The following is a 17229-nucleotide window of genomic DNA, read 5'->3' on the forward strand; positions in this document are numbered from 1 at the left end:
CCCAAAATCACATTTCTACATTGCCACAAATTACTCAAGACTTACAGATCTAGAACACAACAGTGCAAGAGAAGTCCTCAGACATTTTGTCTCTGCTCTCTAAGTATCAAATCCATGAAGTCTGTACTAGAGCTCTGTGGTCTCAAATAATCAATCACCAAAGCAGGGGGCAGCTTTGGCCAACATGTACATCCCTGGTATCACCAGGTACCAGGTACAGGGCTTCAGTTTCTATCAAGGAACAGTGATAATCTACAAGGGCAAGTCTGCTCAAGTGAAAAACATGTGACAAAGGGGCAACATAACAGTGTCAGCAGCACAGTCTCTAGAACAGTGTTTCTTTGTGGAAGCCCAAGCACTGTGTTCAGAGATCTACTATATTCAGCCATCAAAGTGCCAAAATATTAAACATGTTACATATGCTATATTGACTAAAAGTAGTAGTAGAAATGTCACCTGAAAGTAGTTTCTAGGATTTTGTGCGATTTAGGAGTCCTGTGACAAAAAAAAAGGTCTTAATTGCCAGAATTTGCTATAAGATAATCTTGAATATGTTACAATATTTTAGGAAATATTATTACATTTGAAAGCTTGCTGAGATTCCACATACTCGGTGGTCTGGACCTGCATGCTCCTCACCATGAACCACACATGCAGCCGCTGAGAGAGCTAACAAACAATGCACACACCATCCAGAGTCCCATGAGCAGAGAAATGCAAAGGCTGCTGGGGAGGTCACATGCCAATGGAGAGGCTCAGCTTCCTGCCACTGCTAAACCCCCCAGGCTCCCAATCACACCTCCTGAAGGTGAGGAAATACACGGAAATACTTTGGATTACCACACAATAGCTGCTTCGGCCACTTACTGTAAGGTGAGTGATGCCTTTCTGAAGGCTCCCCACCATTCCAGCAGACATTCCCCATCCCCAAACATTAACCACCCCATCGGTGGTTCCTGCAGGGTTTCCAGCTCATGTGCCTGGTTAATTTTCAACTGTACCCCAGCATTGATCCCCCACAGCAGTGCTGACACAATCTTTGATGCCAGCTTTGATTCTTTGGAGGGCTTTACACACCAGGTGAGGTGCACTGGCAGGACAGCACCCAGCTGAAATGAACCCCAGAGCAAGGCTGTGCTTACAGGCACAAAGCTGTGGGTGCAGAACCCCAGGGAGAGGCAGGGAGCACTGCACCAGCTCCTGCAGTTACATGCCCCAAGGTTACATGCAGAGCCACATCTATTCGGGGGTTTTTTTGCTTGCAAATGGTTCATGGGTACCAGGATGTTGCTGCATTGTTTGTTCAAGACACACTGTAACTCCTCAGGGTACTTGACTGAGAACCAACATTAGAAAGACATGGCAAAACCACAAGCTAATAATATCTCCTGCTGGTGGTGAAGAGGCATGGCTTTGAGGAGCTTGAGAACCATGCCCATTCTAACACAGCTGATGTAGCCTTTATAGACCTCGACTGCATGAAAACATCAATGCAGCAATAATCCTGCAGTCAGGATTGCATTTGAGTATGTGTGATTTTAATCAATACTGAGGACAGAGAACCAGGTGTAAACCTTAGAAATACAGAATTAAAACCTGGAGCACACATCCCAGCTTGGGTATAGACAGACTCAGAAAGGTAACCAGCATATTTGGTAACGTGCTAATTCTGAGATTTGAGTTTGGACAGGATTAACTGTTCCTTCATGGTACTGGCACAAAAGCCAGCACCCTTTAGGGTATGGTTCTTTTTCTCTTGCCTCAAACAGATGCTGTGTGTTTAGCAAACGCACAGGAATCACTTCGGAATGAAACTTCTTGTTTGTATGGTTCACCAGCTGGCAAACCTTGATCCTCTCTCTGCAACTACTATACAACAACCCCAGATGTGAGGCAGAAAAATACCTGCCATACCCTGCCCCACCTCCCTCAAATGCAGGTGACAGTCCAGCACCCAGAAGCAAACTCCTCTGGGACAGGAACAAATGCTAAGTTTACACTACAAAGTGTACCTGCCTTTGTTAAAAAGGCAGACACAGAGTAAGGAACCTCCCCATGCAGAGGAAACAGGATCTGCACTTGAATCTCAGAAATATGAACCTCAAAGCAAACTCAATAAAATCATCATGAAAGCTATCACTGTTGGTGTCTGAACATGGAAATCTAAGTCTCCTCTGGGACAGACACATGGAAATCTACCCCATGACCACAAACACCAGCAGCAGCTTTAAGAAGCAAGGAACAACCCGAGTGCCTGTGCAGGTGCTGGCACTACCCAGGTGGGCACACTGAGCCCTCCCACACACGAGAATGTTTGCAGTACTTACATAACATAAGTTTTGCTGGTAGCTTTAACTCCTCCAATGGGGATTCTCCTCACAATCACTGATGAGTTCTTGGGAATCAGAGCACTGTCATCGGTGTATTCTGGAAACAACATCAGTACAGAAAAAACATTAGTCAACTTGTAAGAATGTATTTAATATGTAATACAAAGCACTTTTGAGAATCACTTTACAGATTTAAAAGCAAAATTTTATACATAACATCAGGCTTTCATCCTCTCAACACACCAACAGCACCTGTCAAGGAATCTTCAGGTTTGATTATCAAACACAAGCAGCAAAATCATTTTCAGTTTTTAAAGTTAGTTTGAATGCCAAGAGCAAAATGGTTTCAAATTACACGAAAGCAGAGTCTAACAATGCATGAGGTTTTTCCCTGATCTGTTTCAAGCTGTTTTTGCTTCTGTCTGGCTAGGAAACCAAGAGATTTCTGGAGAAAAACAAACCAAAACCAAGCCTCACCTGCAAAAACCAGATTCTAAAGTCTGTGTTTGTCCTGAACAAACCAGGCACTGGCTAAAGCAGGGAAACTCTGCACCAGTGCTTTCAGTGTGTAAAGTACACCTGCCTCCCCTCTGCTGCCCTGCTCAGGCCTGGCAGAACAGCAGAGCCACCAGCTCTGTGCTTGGAGCTGCAGCATCCCCAGCCAGGCTGGGCAGCTGCTCAGGGCCTGACAGAGAAATGCAACTGAAACCTGCAGCACTGCACTTTGGGGTACAAAAACTTGGGGGTTTCTGCTTTCACAAGTAGGACAGAAGTGGCTCAAACTGAAGTGGCACCTCCCTCCTTAAGCTCACCATCCAGCCTGAATTAACCAAAGGGATGCAGGTTCCTTCCACTCACTTTCTGTAGAGAAGAGAGATGAAATCACTTCTGAAGGCAATCTTGAAAAGCTTTTGGAAAACAGCATGTGCCTGGAGCCTGCTCTGCCTTGGCCTGTACTGGGCTGGTTGTCCAAAGAGAAGCAAAGCCCTCTGACCTTTCACACAAGGCCCAAACAAAAACCCAACTCTCAGACACACTCTGAATAAACTTAAAATGCAAAGCCCTCTCTGTAAGAATGGTTTTTATATGGAACTTACACAGGCTGGATATGACTAAATATTGTAAAGCACTGTGAGCAGTCCTTCCCTGGGATGTGCCTGCAGTGTTAGTTATTCCAATCCCTTACCTCTGCAGACTGAATCAGAACACTGGTCTGAAACCCAGAGCTGTTGTGCATCTAGTCAAGCTCTGTCAGGAAGAATTTGCTCAGTGATCACACACAAAATAGGAATATCTCACAATTTATGCTCCACTTTTCAGTATATTATTCCTACAGGCAGGAACCTCCCTTAGACCAAACCATACCTAGCAGAAGACATCACTTCAACCATGAAATTAAAATTTTACTTCTATTTCCAACTAACAGAACACTTCTTCAGAAAACTGAGAAATCATTTAGCTGAAACTAATTCCTGATCTTCCCCTCAGGGAAGCAAACAGGGAGACTCCTCTGGACTGCAGAGTAGTCTAAAACTGCAGGTGAGAGGACTAGCAGTGACAGGAACAGCAGCTCTTACAGATGTCACATCCTGACACAGTCCTGGAGCTCTGCTCCTCACACAGCCACGTGTCAAGAGAGGCTGCACTGGGACTTTCTGATGGAGAAGGAGCTCAAGTAGTGCTGAGACCAAGACAAACACCTGGAAGATGGTGCCAGCTGCAGTTCTAGAAACCCAGAGCAGCTGGTCCTATTTGTGGACCAGAGTCAAACAAAAGTGTTCTTTCTTTCTGGTCCACATCACTGGACTGTGATTTCAGAGATACAAGAGAAGCAACAGTGGCTTCACAAGAAGGCTTTCAGATTCAACTGGCATCTCCCAAAAGGAACCTGCTCCTCATGGGCAGCAACATCTCCTGGGCAGAGCCTCACAAGTGCCAGGACCTGCACAGCCCTGTCACTGTCCCTCCATGACTCCACACCTCAAGGTGAGCACACAGCCACTGCTCACACTTGTCCAAGCAGAGCTCCAACAGAAATACTCAAAGCTGGAGGAAACAACTCCCACTCCCATAGAGCACAAGCTTGTTTTACCACCAGTGATGGCTGGGAAGTGGCTACTGGAATTTGTCCATCTGAGCTGTGATTAAAGGTACCTAATTAACCCAAAATGCCTGCAAAAACAAAGACAGACTTGGATATTAAAGGCAAGAGCAGAAGAGACACAACAGTCTAAAACTTGCTATTTATCCTACAAGAAAAAAATAGCTTGGAAGAGTTCAGAGAAAAAAGTATTTCAAGGCATGAATGGAGGTAAACTAGTTAACAGCAGCTACCCTGACTGCTACCTCACACTGACACAGAAACCTGACATCAACTACTGCATTAGTGTCTACAACCTTCTAAAAGCCAAGTGCAAAGAGCTCAGGTTTGCTGGCAAGTTTTTATGCTGCTTTACACGGAATGAACAATTTAAATCCCCCACTTTCTAATTTATCTATTACAAGAATTTCTGCTAGTTTTAATAATTTGTGTTTATGTATGCTATAAACAAGTTACTGACAAAAGTTCCCATGTTAGTTTCTGGTCTGCTTTCATCCACATTTCATCTGACAGCATTGCCCAAGCAGCTCTGAGCACTCTGAGAGGTTTTTCACCCAGGTGAAGTGCAGAACTCACCAGGAGTCCTTGGAAGGCAAGCCCAGGTGTGCCAGGGCAGGGAAAAGCCTTGCTAAGCAGCTGCTGGGGAAGGACGTGCAGGTAAGAGCAGCAATGCCTGCCAACATGCCAAGCTGTCCCCACCACAACACAGGGAATTCCCTGGAACATTTTTTTCCCCAGACAGGATTTAACTCTGTTCTCATCACCACCACTTTGGGACAAGCCATCGTTGTGGTTGCTACAAAAGCAGCCTTGAAATTTCCTGAGTAACAGACTGGGCCAGTCCTGTTGGATTTTCTGCTTCTCCCAGAAGAGGAATCCCTGATCTCACCTACAGCAGATCATCAATTCTGGAACAAGCTGGCTCAGGAGGCCAAACAGCCCAGGGAATCTCCACTGCACTGCTCTGAAGGGATGAGTCAATGAAATCCACCCTACTTCCAGTCATTAATCCCATTACACCACCCTGCTTTAGGGTCCTCCTGGCTCTGCTGTGCTGTCAGTGTGGGGCTGAAGTGCCTGAGCACTACTGTGCCTTAAAACCATTCCGCCATCCCACACCAGTTCAGAGCTAAGTTTTGGGTTTATTTTCTTTGCATTTTGCCCTGTAAGTACGGCACATTTTCCAAGTGTTCTGTTTCAGAATGTCACAGTGCAGGAAAGAACACTCAAGAAACCTCAGCTGTGGAGCTTGCAGCCCTTCCACATTTCTGGGAACACCCGGTACAGAACACAGGTAAACAAATCCAGATCCAATGAAATGGAGGCAAGCTCAAAAGCACCACTCTTGAGCACAGGCTTTAGAAAACGTGCCTTGATAGCAGGCATGGAAGAGGAACCCCTTGCATAAAACAGGTCCCACCCACTCACTCTGCATTCCCAGCTCTTACACAGTCCACCAGATCCTTTTTTCCCACCAATATTTAAAATCCTGTGGACTTTTAGCCTATGTTAGCATCTCCTATTACTAGCTTTTCCATTAGGAAAAGTAACAGCTCCAGAACTGTAAAAGCTTACAGGATCTTGGAACAATCTGAATATGCAGCACATCTCCACTCATGGCCCACTCTGTTCTTTCCAAAGATCATTTTAACATTTACTCAGAACTCCTGATAGACAAAGTTATAAAACCCCAATACTTAAGTCCACATGTAAGAATTCCTAACATCCCACTTAGGCAGAACATCCTGGTCTAGCTGTTATTTTAATTTATGCAGGTTAATTTAATCATCTACCTCTGATTAATAAAAAGCGAGATTCACATTTATGCATATAAACCAAAGATGTGACAGACATAAATTTTGGAAACACATTCTCTAGCTATGCTCTGCAAACCACAGAAGGGAATTTTGCCTTTTCACATGGAAAACACCCTTAGGAAAGCTTCAATAAGCATCTGTGTCACTAATACAGAATTTTAAATGATGTATTCGACATAGTTATATATTTATAATTGAATACTCATTTTGCAGAGGTTAAAGTGCAACACAACCTGCCCATAGGATCCGGGACAACGCTTTTTTAACTTCACCTCGAGGCAGCATCACATTTAACACCTTCCAGTGTGGCAAACACTTCTCCTTCCCTGGAGTTACAAATGAAAACAAAGTAACACCCTGGTAAATCTGGTACCACGGATGCTGCAGTAATACTTTATGAGGTGACATTTACGAGCATCTTTTTTTCTCTTAACAACTTTGCTTTCTGTTCACTCTACAACAACCCCCGTGCGCTCGGCCTGTTTCAAAGCAGTTGTTCTGTTCCCACAGCGGGGCTCCAGCCCAGCTCCCTCCCCAGGCTCAGTTCCCAGCCCCGGGCAGCCCGGGTGACACCAGAGTGCCCCGAACTCCGGGCACAGCCCTCGCAGCAAACCAAACCCAGCCTTCGAAAGCTTTCCACAGCTTCATTCAACAGCGTCACAAAAATCCAACACTTCTGAGTTTCGACACAACAGCATCCCCTGCACCCCTAAAGCTCTGCTGGCAGGTCACGCCACACTCTCCTGGAAATAATTTAAATATCTGTAGATAAACAGATGCTTTAACTCCAACCCCTCTGAAGGTCAGAGCTGAAGTTACAGAGCATTCTGTTTAAACTTCAACACATAACGCTGAAAGAAAAAAAAAACCCACTAGTGCATATTTTAAAGAAAAGAACTATTGAGACACAGAACCACGGGGTGTTGGGGAAATAAAAAAGTTTAGCGTTGCAGGAATGAAAATACAATTCTTTTTATTTCTGAAAAGTCACACTCCGAAGTCTTTAATCACATTCAAACATATCAGGATGGCAGATTACCAAATTGAAGCATCATAGTAACACAAGCCCATATTCACACCGCAGAATCAAGCACTATTTATTAGATTTAAGCGAATTTATGACTTCTCGAAGAACATTTCTTACATATATTCACTATAAATGTTCTTCCATAAAACTCCAGCACTGGCCTGATACAGCAAACACTAAATGCCAGGAAGAAAAACAATAAATTAGACGAGAATGATGAAATGATGCTCAGCAGTACCAAATTACGGCGTCCTTTGTTTGGGAAACTTACATTACCCAGGAATTCCCGAGAGTAATTTTGCTACATAAAACGCTGACTGTGCAAGAGGCTTTAAAGGTCTGCAGAAATTGTAACTCAGTGATACACTCGATACAAATTGTTGCTTCTAAGCAATTACTGCAATGGGCACTCGCTTTCAATGAAAGGCGGGTAAAAAAAAAAAGCTATAAAGCACCTTCCAATGAAGGGGGGCAAAAAAAGTTGAAGACAAAGTTCAGTCCTCAAACACACTTTCTAAAATTTGTTTTCCCCCATTCAAATAGCCATGAGCTATATTCCTATCACCTTCACATTTCCCTACCAGATTTCAAAGAAAGCTGAAAGGTTTGTTATGACAAAACATCCTCTCCCTTCCACCCCCCGATTTTACCCAAAACTCCGGGAAACCAGAACTTCTGTAGCCCGGTCTCGCACGGAGCCGCGCTCCGCACGCTGCGAGAGCAGCGGCCACAAAGGAGCAGCCCTGAGCCCACAGCAGCCACGGCTCCATGGCCGCAGCCCCGAGCCCCACGCACCTTCTTTGGTCTGCGCGTTGGTGATCTGCAGGTCGCAGTCGGCCGCCTTCAGCTTCTCCCGGCCCATGATCTGGCGCTTGAGGTCGCTCAGGGAGATGTGCAGCCCGTCGAAGGTGACCGTGTCATAGTTGAGCTTGGAGGAGAACTTGTAATGCACGCACGACATGGCGGGGCGCGGGCGGCGCCCGCTCCGGCGCGGCGGGGCCGCGGGGGTCGGGCAGGGCCCGCGGGGACCGGGCAGGGCCCGCGGGGGCCGGGGCGGCGGCGCTGGGGCGGCGAGCGGCGCTCAGAGCCCGCGGCGCTGCGCCATGGCCGGGCCGCGGCCTCAGGGCTCGGGGCTGGGGAGGCCTCAGGTCTCCATCGTGGCGAGCCCGCGGCCCCCGCCCCGCAACGACCGCGGCCTCGGCGAGCGCGGCGCGCCCGCCCGGCTCCTGCTCTCGGCCCCGGCTCGACCCGGGCTGGGCCCCGCTCGGTTCGGGGTCGGCTCGGGTTCGGCCTCGCTCGGATTGGGCTCGACTAGGACTCGGCCCCGCTCGGCTCTGCCCGGCCCCTGTCGATTCGGGCTCGGGTTCGGGCCCGCTCGGCCCGGCGCCGCCCCGCTTGCTTCAGGCTCGGTCCCGCTCGGTGCGGCTCGGCCCGGTTCGGCCCCGCTCGGCCCGGTTCGGCCCCGATGGCGGCTCCCGCGGCCGCCCCTGCCCTCAGCGCTGCGCCGAGGGGTTTCCCGGCCGACACCGCACGGGCCGCGCGGGCATGCGCAGAAGAAGCGCGTCCACCACGCCGCACGTGACCCGGCGCCGCGCGTGACACGACGTCACGTGGGCGCGGCGGCCCCGCCCCCTGACCCCGGGCGCCCCCTAGCGGAGCGCGTGGTGCGCGCCCCTCGTGGGGCCGCGGGAAATGCAAGGACGGGATCGAGGGAATATTGACATTACAGCCCATAATAGTCACCGTCCCCTGGGCTTCTTATCGCCATGGACTCCATATGACATATCACGTCATGATTAAAGCCCTGCCTCATACCCATACCATCACGGTATGCGCTGCTGCCGCGTTCAACCCATCCGGAACCTTACAAACAACAGTCTTTCACTTCACAAATATTTATTTCTTAATTCTCAAATCTTTACACAGGAAACTTTTTGCCCACCAGCTGCCGCTGTCTCAAAGGAATCAATCCAAAGACGAGTTAATTTTTCAATTAAAAATAACGAAGCCTTGGAATAAACTCTTCTCCTTTAAAATTTTACTCTAAGCTTGCGACCTCTGAACGCTGTTGGTGATCAGGCTCCTGTGTCCAGCAGAACCCGCCGGGAACATTTCAGCCCAAAGGGTGGAAAATTCGTCAAAAGCCTGGTGAAAATCTCGGCTTGGGCTGTGGGGGACAAGGCTGATGCTTGGGGACACGGCTGGACAAGGGGGGGCTTTGGACACAGCTGGACAGGGCAGGAGGTGTTTGGGACACAGCTGGACAGGGCAGGAGGTGTTTGGGACACAGCTGGACAGGGCAGGAGGTGTTTGGGACACAGCTGGACAAGGGATGCTCCCAGGAGCAGCTGAGCTGTGAGATCAGAGCAGGAACCTGGAGCAGGAGGGTGCTGACCCCCAGTGCCAGAGGGTTGGCTGGGATACTGGGGAGAAATCCTTTCCTGGGAGCTGTGGCTGTCCCTGGATCCCTGGCAGTGTCCCAGGCCAGGCTGGGTGGGGCTGTGAGCAGCCTGGCACATGGGAGGTGTCCCTGCCATGGCAGTGGATGTCCTTTCAGGTCCCTCCCCACCCAAACCATTCCATGACTCCAGGATGTGTCACCAGCTCCCCATTTAGGGAATGCTGCCATGCCCTGGCCAAACCTGTCTGACCCGAAGGAAAGGTCTGATGTGCTGTTCCAGGCTGTTTCCTGCATGTGACACAAACGGTCACGTCACACCAAATGTTTTCAGTCACCCACATTCATAACTTGACAAAACAGAACGTGAGCTTCCTGACGAGGCAAGGAAACACCCCGTGGCTTTTGGAGGGGCTGGGTTACTCTGAAAGCCATGAAACACTAGAGCATCATTGAAACTTGGTGGTCTCTGCACACCTGTGGGCACCAGGGCTATTTTTGTAGCTTCAAATTACTTCTGAAACTTTGAACTCTTTCACTGCAAATACGTTCAGCAGGAGACTGCTCTCCAAGTTCTGCAAAACAACATAAAATGTGTCGGCACTTTTTTAGGTCATGCTCACACATTAGTTAAAAAAAGAGAAATATACAGAAACGATTTGCTGTAATGTGGAGTTTCAGTGTTTTACCATGATGGATTGTTGGGAGCTGTGTGGGAACTTCATCTCATTTAGTACTTTACTGATTTAGAAGCAGTTTTATCTGAGCACAGTTCTGCTGCTCAGAGCACCTTTGGCTGAGCTTTGGTCTTTGTTGCTTTAATTATCAAATACACAAGTGCTTGAATCGTAGACTCATAGAATAATAGGATGGTTTGGTTGGGAATGGACCTTAAAGCTCATCCAGTGCCACCCCCTGCCATGGCAGGGACACCTCCCGCTGTCCCAGGCTGCTCCCAGCCCCACCCAGCCTGGCCTTGGGCACTGCCAGGGATCCAGGGGCAGCCTCAGCTCCTCTGGGCACCCTGTGCCAGCCCTGCCCACTCTCACAGCCAGGAATTCCTTCCCAAAATCCCATCTCACCCTGCCCTCTGGCAATCCATGGCTGTGACATTTGTTTTCAAGCCTTGGACTGAGGCTGATGCAGAATTGTCCCTGTTGTACAACTGAACAGCACAAAAAGAAACAAACAGAACTTCAAAGCCAAGCAGGACAGATCAGGTGTGGCAGGTCTCCTGCACGAGCAGGCTCACAAGGTGCCAGGGTGTGGAATTGTATTTCCTTCTGCAGTTTGTTTTGTCGGCAGCAATGACTCTACCTGTTTCTATTTTGTGATTTCAGCTGTGAGCTCTGCAAGAGGAGAGGAACTCCTTGATCTGAGCACTCAGGGTTTGGGTGATCCAAAATCCCAGCTCAGGATCTGCTGAGGCTGAGCCCAGCTCTGCTGGAACACCCACACTGCTCCCTCAGCGCCAGCCTGGGGCCCCCACTGCACCCCAGAGGGGCCCAGCTGCTGTGGGCAGGCACTGGCTAAAGCCAAGCTTTAATTAACACTGACTGATGGTTTTCCAGAGTTCCTACCCGTTTGCAATCCATGAATATTTGCCAGCTCCCTGAGGCTCACAGGACTCATTGAGGGAAACTGGAAGAGCTGTGCTGGAATATTGAAACAAATCCAGAAACCTGCTTTTAGGTCATAATAAGGAGCAAACAAGGAAGCAAAGAAGCAACCCCAGCCTGTAATTACCCAGAGTCCAGGGAGCTGCTCCCTCCTTGGCTTTACCCTCCAGCACACCCCTGATCTGCTCACTCATGTGGGCTGCTGGAAGGTGCTGACCCCGTTTTCAGAATGTCCCAACCCTGGACAGCCCCAGCGCAGCCTGACTTTAACAACCTCTGTGCTAAGGAGAGGATTTACCCTATCAATGAGTGAGAAAGATGAGAGCTCATTCCTCAACACAGAACGAATCAGGAGAGGTATAGCAGGACAAACTCCTCCTTGTGTGAACAGAAGTCATCAGAGTAAAAGCAACTTGTTCCTTAATAATCACAACTAATTTAATCGGGAAGCCTAAAATTCATCCAGAGAGCTCCAGGAGTGTCCCCCAAGGAGCCCATCCCGGAGCAGGGCAGTTCCCACCTGAGGACCCCAGCCCCAGCACCCCTCAGTGCCCCCATCCTCTCGTGCCCTCCGTGGGTCCTGACCCCAAATTAAAGCAGGATCTCGTCCGCAGAGGGCTTTCCTTTGCTCCTGCCCCCCAAGGATGGCAGGAGATGAGCTCAGCTCTGCTCTGGCACTGCCCACGGAGCCCAGTGCAGCAGAGCTCTCAGCATCCCCTCTCCTGCCGCTCCTGGTGCCCGAATTTTGGGCACAGAGGGCGATTGCTCTGCTGCTGCTGCTGGGCACAGCTCGCCCTCGTCCCGGGAACCCAGAGGCTCTGGGAAGATCCGGCTCCTTATCCTGCTGCCGGGCATCACCTCCCAGCCTGATCCCCCTCTGTGTGAGAGCACCAGGGTGATCTTCTTGCGTAACGAATTTCGAGTCACTAATTAAACTGCTCGGCGAAAGAAAAGAGGAAAATTAACTGACCATTGCTATCTCGGGAGAGAAGGAGCCCCACGCAATTTGCTTTATATTTTAGGTGGTTTTTTTTTTTTTGTTTTGTTGGGGGTTTTTTTGGTGCTGTTTTTTTGTTTTTGTTTTTGTTTTTTTTTCCCAAAGAACTCGAGCCCGCCGCCCCCGTCCCCGCCTGCCACTAGAGGTCATTTCAGCACCGGGAGAGGGAGCGGCAGCGGCGGCTCCTGCCCTGGGCAGGGACACCTTCCACTGTCCCAAACCCTGTCCAGCCTGGCCTGGGGCACTGCCGGGGATCCAGGGCCTGCCCACCCTCACAGGGAAGATTTTTTTCCTAATACCTAATCTAACAGTTAGGAGCCATTCCTCCTTGCCGTGTAAAAAGTCCTTTTTCAGCTCTCTTGGAGTCCCTTTAGGCACAGAAAGGAGACCTCAGAGCCTTCTCTTCTCCAGGCTGAACAACCGTACTGATAAAGCTGAAAAAAAAAAGCTCTGGTGCCTGTTTTGGGTGGTTGTTTCTGTTCAGAAAGGCAGGAAATGTCCCCCTGGTAACACCCAGTCGTGTCCAGTAGCAGAATCAGCAATGGTTCATGCCCAGCACAGCCCCACACACTGGTCCCAGTGCCCTGGCCCCTGATGGGGACTGCCACGGGCACAGAGCACACAGGGCTCTGCAGGAGGCAAACACCACTGGGCACCTGCTATAGTTTGGATTTGCCAATTGAAATATATTCGTTTTCTGTTGTGAGACAGAACCAGGAGCAAAAGCAAGGCAGGCTTAAAATTTAAAAGGGGGCAAAAAGAAATTTGTTAACTACACAAAGAAAAAGGAATAGTAAATTCAGAATAAAATTTTCAGACTTCCTTCCTCTTCCCATTCCTTCTTAACAACAGCATACAAAGACACTTCAGTCAGTTCAGGTGCTTTTGGTTAAATGATCTATCAAATGGAACACTCTAATTTTCCATGTTTTTTTCTAGAGTTTATAGGAATTTTTAGTGCAGTAGAGTCTACTACACCACAGCTCCTGTGCTGGTCCCAGTGCCAGCAGCTCTGTGGGAGCACCAGGGTGTCCATCAGCACTCAGCCCCCTCTGCCCAAGCTCCTTGCCTCCAACCTTTCCCAAATCTGTGTCCTCTGTGCAGCCTCTCGTCTGCATCCATCCCCTCACACATCAAAGCAGCCCCAGCGTCCCTCCTCATTCTTAACTTCCCAATCCATTTTCGACCAGAATTAATTAGAGGGATCAAAGGCCCCTCCTCGCTGTCCCCTGGAGCCCTGCCCTGCCAGGCTGGCTGCACACAGCAGCTATCAGCGGCTGCAGATGCTGAGGATCAGGAGAGGCAGAGCCAGAGCCCGGCACTGCTCCTCTGCAGCTCCCCGTGTTCCTGCACTAATCGCTCAGGAGACGCTGCTGAGCTCGTGGAATTGGCTGGTGATGGGAGCACGGCTGACTTTATCCCTGGATCCCGTCTGTCTTTGAGTCATCTCGGCTGTGAGTCACAGCAGCCGCTAATCCCGTGCAGATAAGGGCTCCATGCAGCTTCTGCTGCTCTGCTCTGCTCTGCTCTGCTCTCAGAGCAGAAGAAATCCGTGCGAGCTGCGGTGGTGCTGGGAGCACTCCAGGACACCCTTGTGGGGTGGCTCCGTGTCACCTCGGGAGCCAGGGCTCTCAGCCACTCCTGCCCAGGGGCTCCTGCCTTCCCAGAACCGTTTACCCCGTGGGCAAACACCACCACGTTCCTCCTGTCCTCCCTCCCCACTTCTCTGCACCCCCAGCAGGACCCTCCTGTGCCTGGTACACCTCCCTCAGCACGGGTGAGCTGAAATCCAGCATCATTTGTGTCCTTCCTTCTAAAACCTTCTACGGGTCTGTCAGTAAATTGTTCCTAGTTCAATTTCTCCCTTTGTTAAATGTGTTTTATCCCAGCTTAAATCTCTCTCAGTTACACAACTTCTTGTGCCATCCATCACCAGAAACTTCCCACATGACAACTGGAGACCACAGCTGAGTGATCTTTAACCCCCTTGACTCACCTCTTTAATCTTTCACCCCGTGGCAGATTTCCAGCCCTCAAGCAGCTCCTGCCAGGGCTCTGCAGCTCCTCAGCCTGGCAGGGAGCAGAGGCAGCAGCACTGCTCCCAGGATCTTACTGGTCTGACTGGTGCTGTGTAGAGGAAACTTCCTCTCTGGGAATTGTTTTGGTGTCTCCCTGTGGATACCCAGGACCAACACTTTGCCCGTGCTCTTCCCTGGCCATGCCCTCACCCTGTTCTGCACCCACTGCCATCTCAGCCTGCAAGGGAGGGCCCAGTGTGGGTCTGAGAGGCACCAACCCCTGGGAAACCCTCTTTGATTCCCACTTTTTTATTTCCTTTTGGTACCTGCAGTGATTCATGAAGCCTCTGCTGTTTCCAGAAGCAGCACCCCTCTTCCCAACCTGTCCAGAAGCAGGAGGAAAAGCCCCATCCTCTCCTGCAATGAGGCTCAGGTGAGCATTGGGTGCTGCCTGCCCTGATCCAGCCCACCCTGGCAGTGAGCTCAGCACCCAGAAATGCTGCTCTGCTTTTCCACCCACCCCCAGGGTGGGACACCCTGCTGTGCTGGCCTCACCCGTGTCATCAGGGATGATGTTCTCCTCCTCTCTTGTTCTCCCTAACCCAGGGTGTGGAAGCCACATTTGTATGCAGAGTCTGAGAGCAATTAAATTGAATTCTAATTATTGTATATCGCAAATTAGCAATTTCTACCATGCTAATATTAATTGCTAACATGTTGATAAGGCCTATCAGGCAGTCAGGATGGAGCAGGAGTTTGCTTGCTTGGAGAGATGTGTGAGAGCAGAAATCAGTGCAGACATGGATATCTCACAGCAGGGAGATGATCCTGGGCTGGGGGCACTGGGGCTTGGATTCAGCCTCCAGCCTTGCCAGGGCTGGAACTGCCAGGGCTCAGCTTGGCTTCCTCAGGCAGGGCCACTGCCAAAGGCACCTGAAGCACAGGGCAGGTGTGATGCAGATGTGCCTGCTCCCTCCTCCCCAGCTCAGGGAGTTTGGGTGAACCTGGTTGCATCTGTGGAAAATTCAATAAAAAAGCCATTGGCTGGTTGGCTCTAGAGAGACAACTCCTTAATCTCTGCCTAGAGCTCCCTAATCCCTGCCTGGAGCTGCTCTCCCAATCCCCCTGGGATGTTCCTCCTCTGGACAGAGCGAGGTGGCAGGAAGGGCGTGGGGTAGGAGACCCAGTGCCATCACGTTTATCACAGTCCATGAAGTTGCTGCAGTGATCTTCACCTCTGTGAGGTTGGAACCGTGGATAAATCCACACCGGGACTGTGGGGTGAGCACTGGTGTCTGAGGAGATGGACAAGGACACGCAGACCAGGGGACTGAGCCCTGGGACTGACATTCTGATCTGAGCTCGTCACAGACGCTGTGGCAGGTGCTGGCTGTCACAAAGTCCTCACCCTGTCAGAGCCAGCATTCACAACATCCTGACATCACACGGGAAATCCCAGATCACAGCTGGACGCTGCTGTGGATGAGCCCTTCCCTTGGGAGAGTTAAACAAGGACACAACAACCCCTGCAGCTGTGGAATGAGCCCTGACAGAGCCTGGAGTGGCACCGAGCTGGTGACTGGCAAGGAAACCCTTCCCGAGGAGGTTGCTGCAGGTCCTGGCAGTGGCTGGGCTTGTGGGGGCTCCCTGGAGGGAATCCAGGAGCTCAGGGCTGTCCCTGACAGCTGGGAGAAGTCCTCAGCACGTTTCTGTGCTGGGAGGGAGCAGTGAGGCTGCAGGCAGATGGAGAGGGCTGCGGTGCTGGGCAGGCACACAAGAAGAGCTGGCTGAGGCTCAGCAGGCAGAGGAAGAGCAGTGAGCACCCCCAGGGCTGGCATTGCCCATCACTCATCCCCCAGGACTGGCATTTCCTGAGGGGCTTGTCCCAGGCAGGCTCTGCTCACCTGCAGCTATAGTGATTTAATATCAATGAGGTAATTTTGTCCCAAGGGTTATTTATCCGTCTATTGAATAACCCCAGCCCTGTGTGAGTCACCAGGCTGCACTACAGCCCTGTGATGAATTACACTTGGACACATGCTAGATGACATTTACCAATAAATTAATGCAGATTTCTCCTGTAATCCTTCTCCTCATCAAAAGTAGTAATGCTTTCTCTAATGCAAATGCACTGTGAGAGCCTCACCACATCAAACCGAGCTGGGCTGAGCAGCTCGGAATTCAGAGCGATAATCTTCATTGTGCTCATGAATAACCATTTCCTACAGATGAATATTCAACAAAGCCTTGGCAGAGCCTGGCGGCTCCTGCCCCCTCTGAGGCGTGTCCCACTGCCCTGTCCAGCAGCTCTGGCCAGCCCTGCAGGCACATTTCACATTCCTTTCCCTCTGAGCTTCCACAACCTGATTTAATGGGCTCCACTAATGGAGTGGGTGCAGAGCAGTGGTGGACCTGCAGCTTTGTGGGTGCTGTGCTGAGCTCTCCTCTCCGTCCAGACCTTTCCATCCCACGACCACAACCTCCCCTGGCATCCTCAGCCCAGCCTGTGGGCTCCCTGTGGGCCCCATGGGGTCACACCATTGTTGAGACCAGGAGGGTCCAGCACCAGGCTCACCCCGTGCCCTTGACCAACATTTCACTGGCACAGCGTGCCCAGAGCAGTTGTGGCTGCTCCTGGATCCCTGGAAGTGTCCAAGGCCAGGCTGGACAGGACTTGGAGCGCCCTGAGACAGTGGAAGGTGTCCCTGCCATGGCAGGGGTGGAATGATGGATGGGCTTTAAGGTCCCCTGCAACCCAAACCGGTTTGGGATCTCTGATGACTCTACAAAAACCGGGCAGTGCCTGCTCCTTCAGCTCCCAGTCCCACTGTGTGCTCCTTGCTGTGGCACAAGGAAAGGCTCCAGGTCCCCAGCTGCTGCTCTGCAGAGGGGACGAGGAAAGGGGGAAGGTGAGGACAGAGG

At 50.5% G+C, this 17229-nt stretch overlaps 1 protein-coding gene across 4 annotated transcripts in view; it reads right to left on the minus strand.

Moving 5' to 3' along the window:
* Positions 1-8803, minus strand: part of RBBP6 (RB binding protein 6, ubiquitin ligase) — a 28747-nt gene extending 19944 nt beyond the window's left edge. For 2 of the 4 annotated variants that reach the window (XM_014886430.2, XM_014886427.2), the window contains exons 1-3: positions 8071-8803; positions 2328-2427; positions 457-495 (exon numbers count right to left, since the gene is read on the minus strand). In XM_014886430.2, coding sequence (XP_014741916.1) covers positions 457-495; positions 2328-2427; positions 8071-8236 — 305 coding nt within the window. In that variant the 5' untranslated portion in view covers positions 8237-8803. The remainder of the gene's footprint in view (positions 1-456; positions 496-2327; positions 2428-8070) is intronic. The other 2 variants (XM_014886432.2, XM_014886428.2) reach the window with 1 other exon arrangement.
* Positions 8804-17229: the final 8426 nt, after the last annotated feature.

This window comes from Sturnus vulgaris, chromosome 16 (genome assembly GCF_052056855.1).
Source record: "Sturnus vulgaris isolate bStuVul1 chromosome 16, bStuVul1.hap1, whole genome shotgun sequence".
Lineage (NCBI taxonomy): Eukaryota > Metazoa > Chordata > Aves > Passeriformes > Sturnidae > Sturnus > Sturnus vulgaris.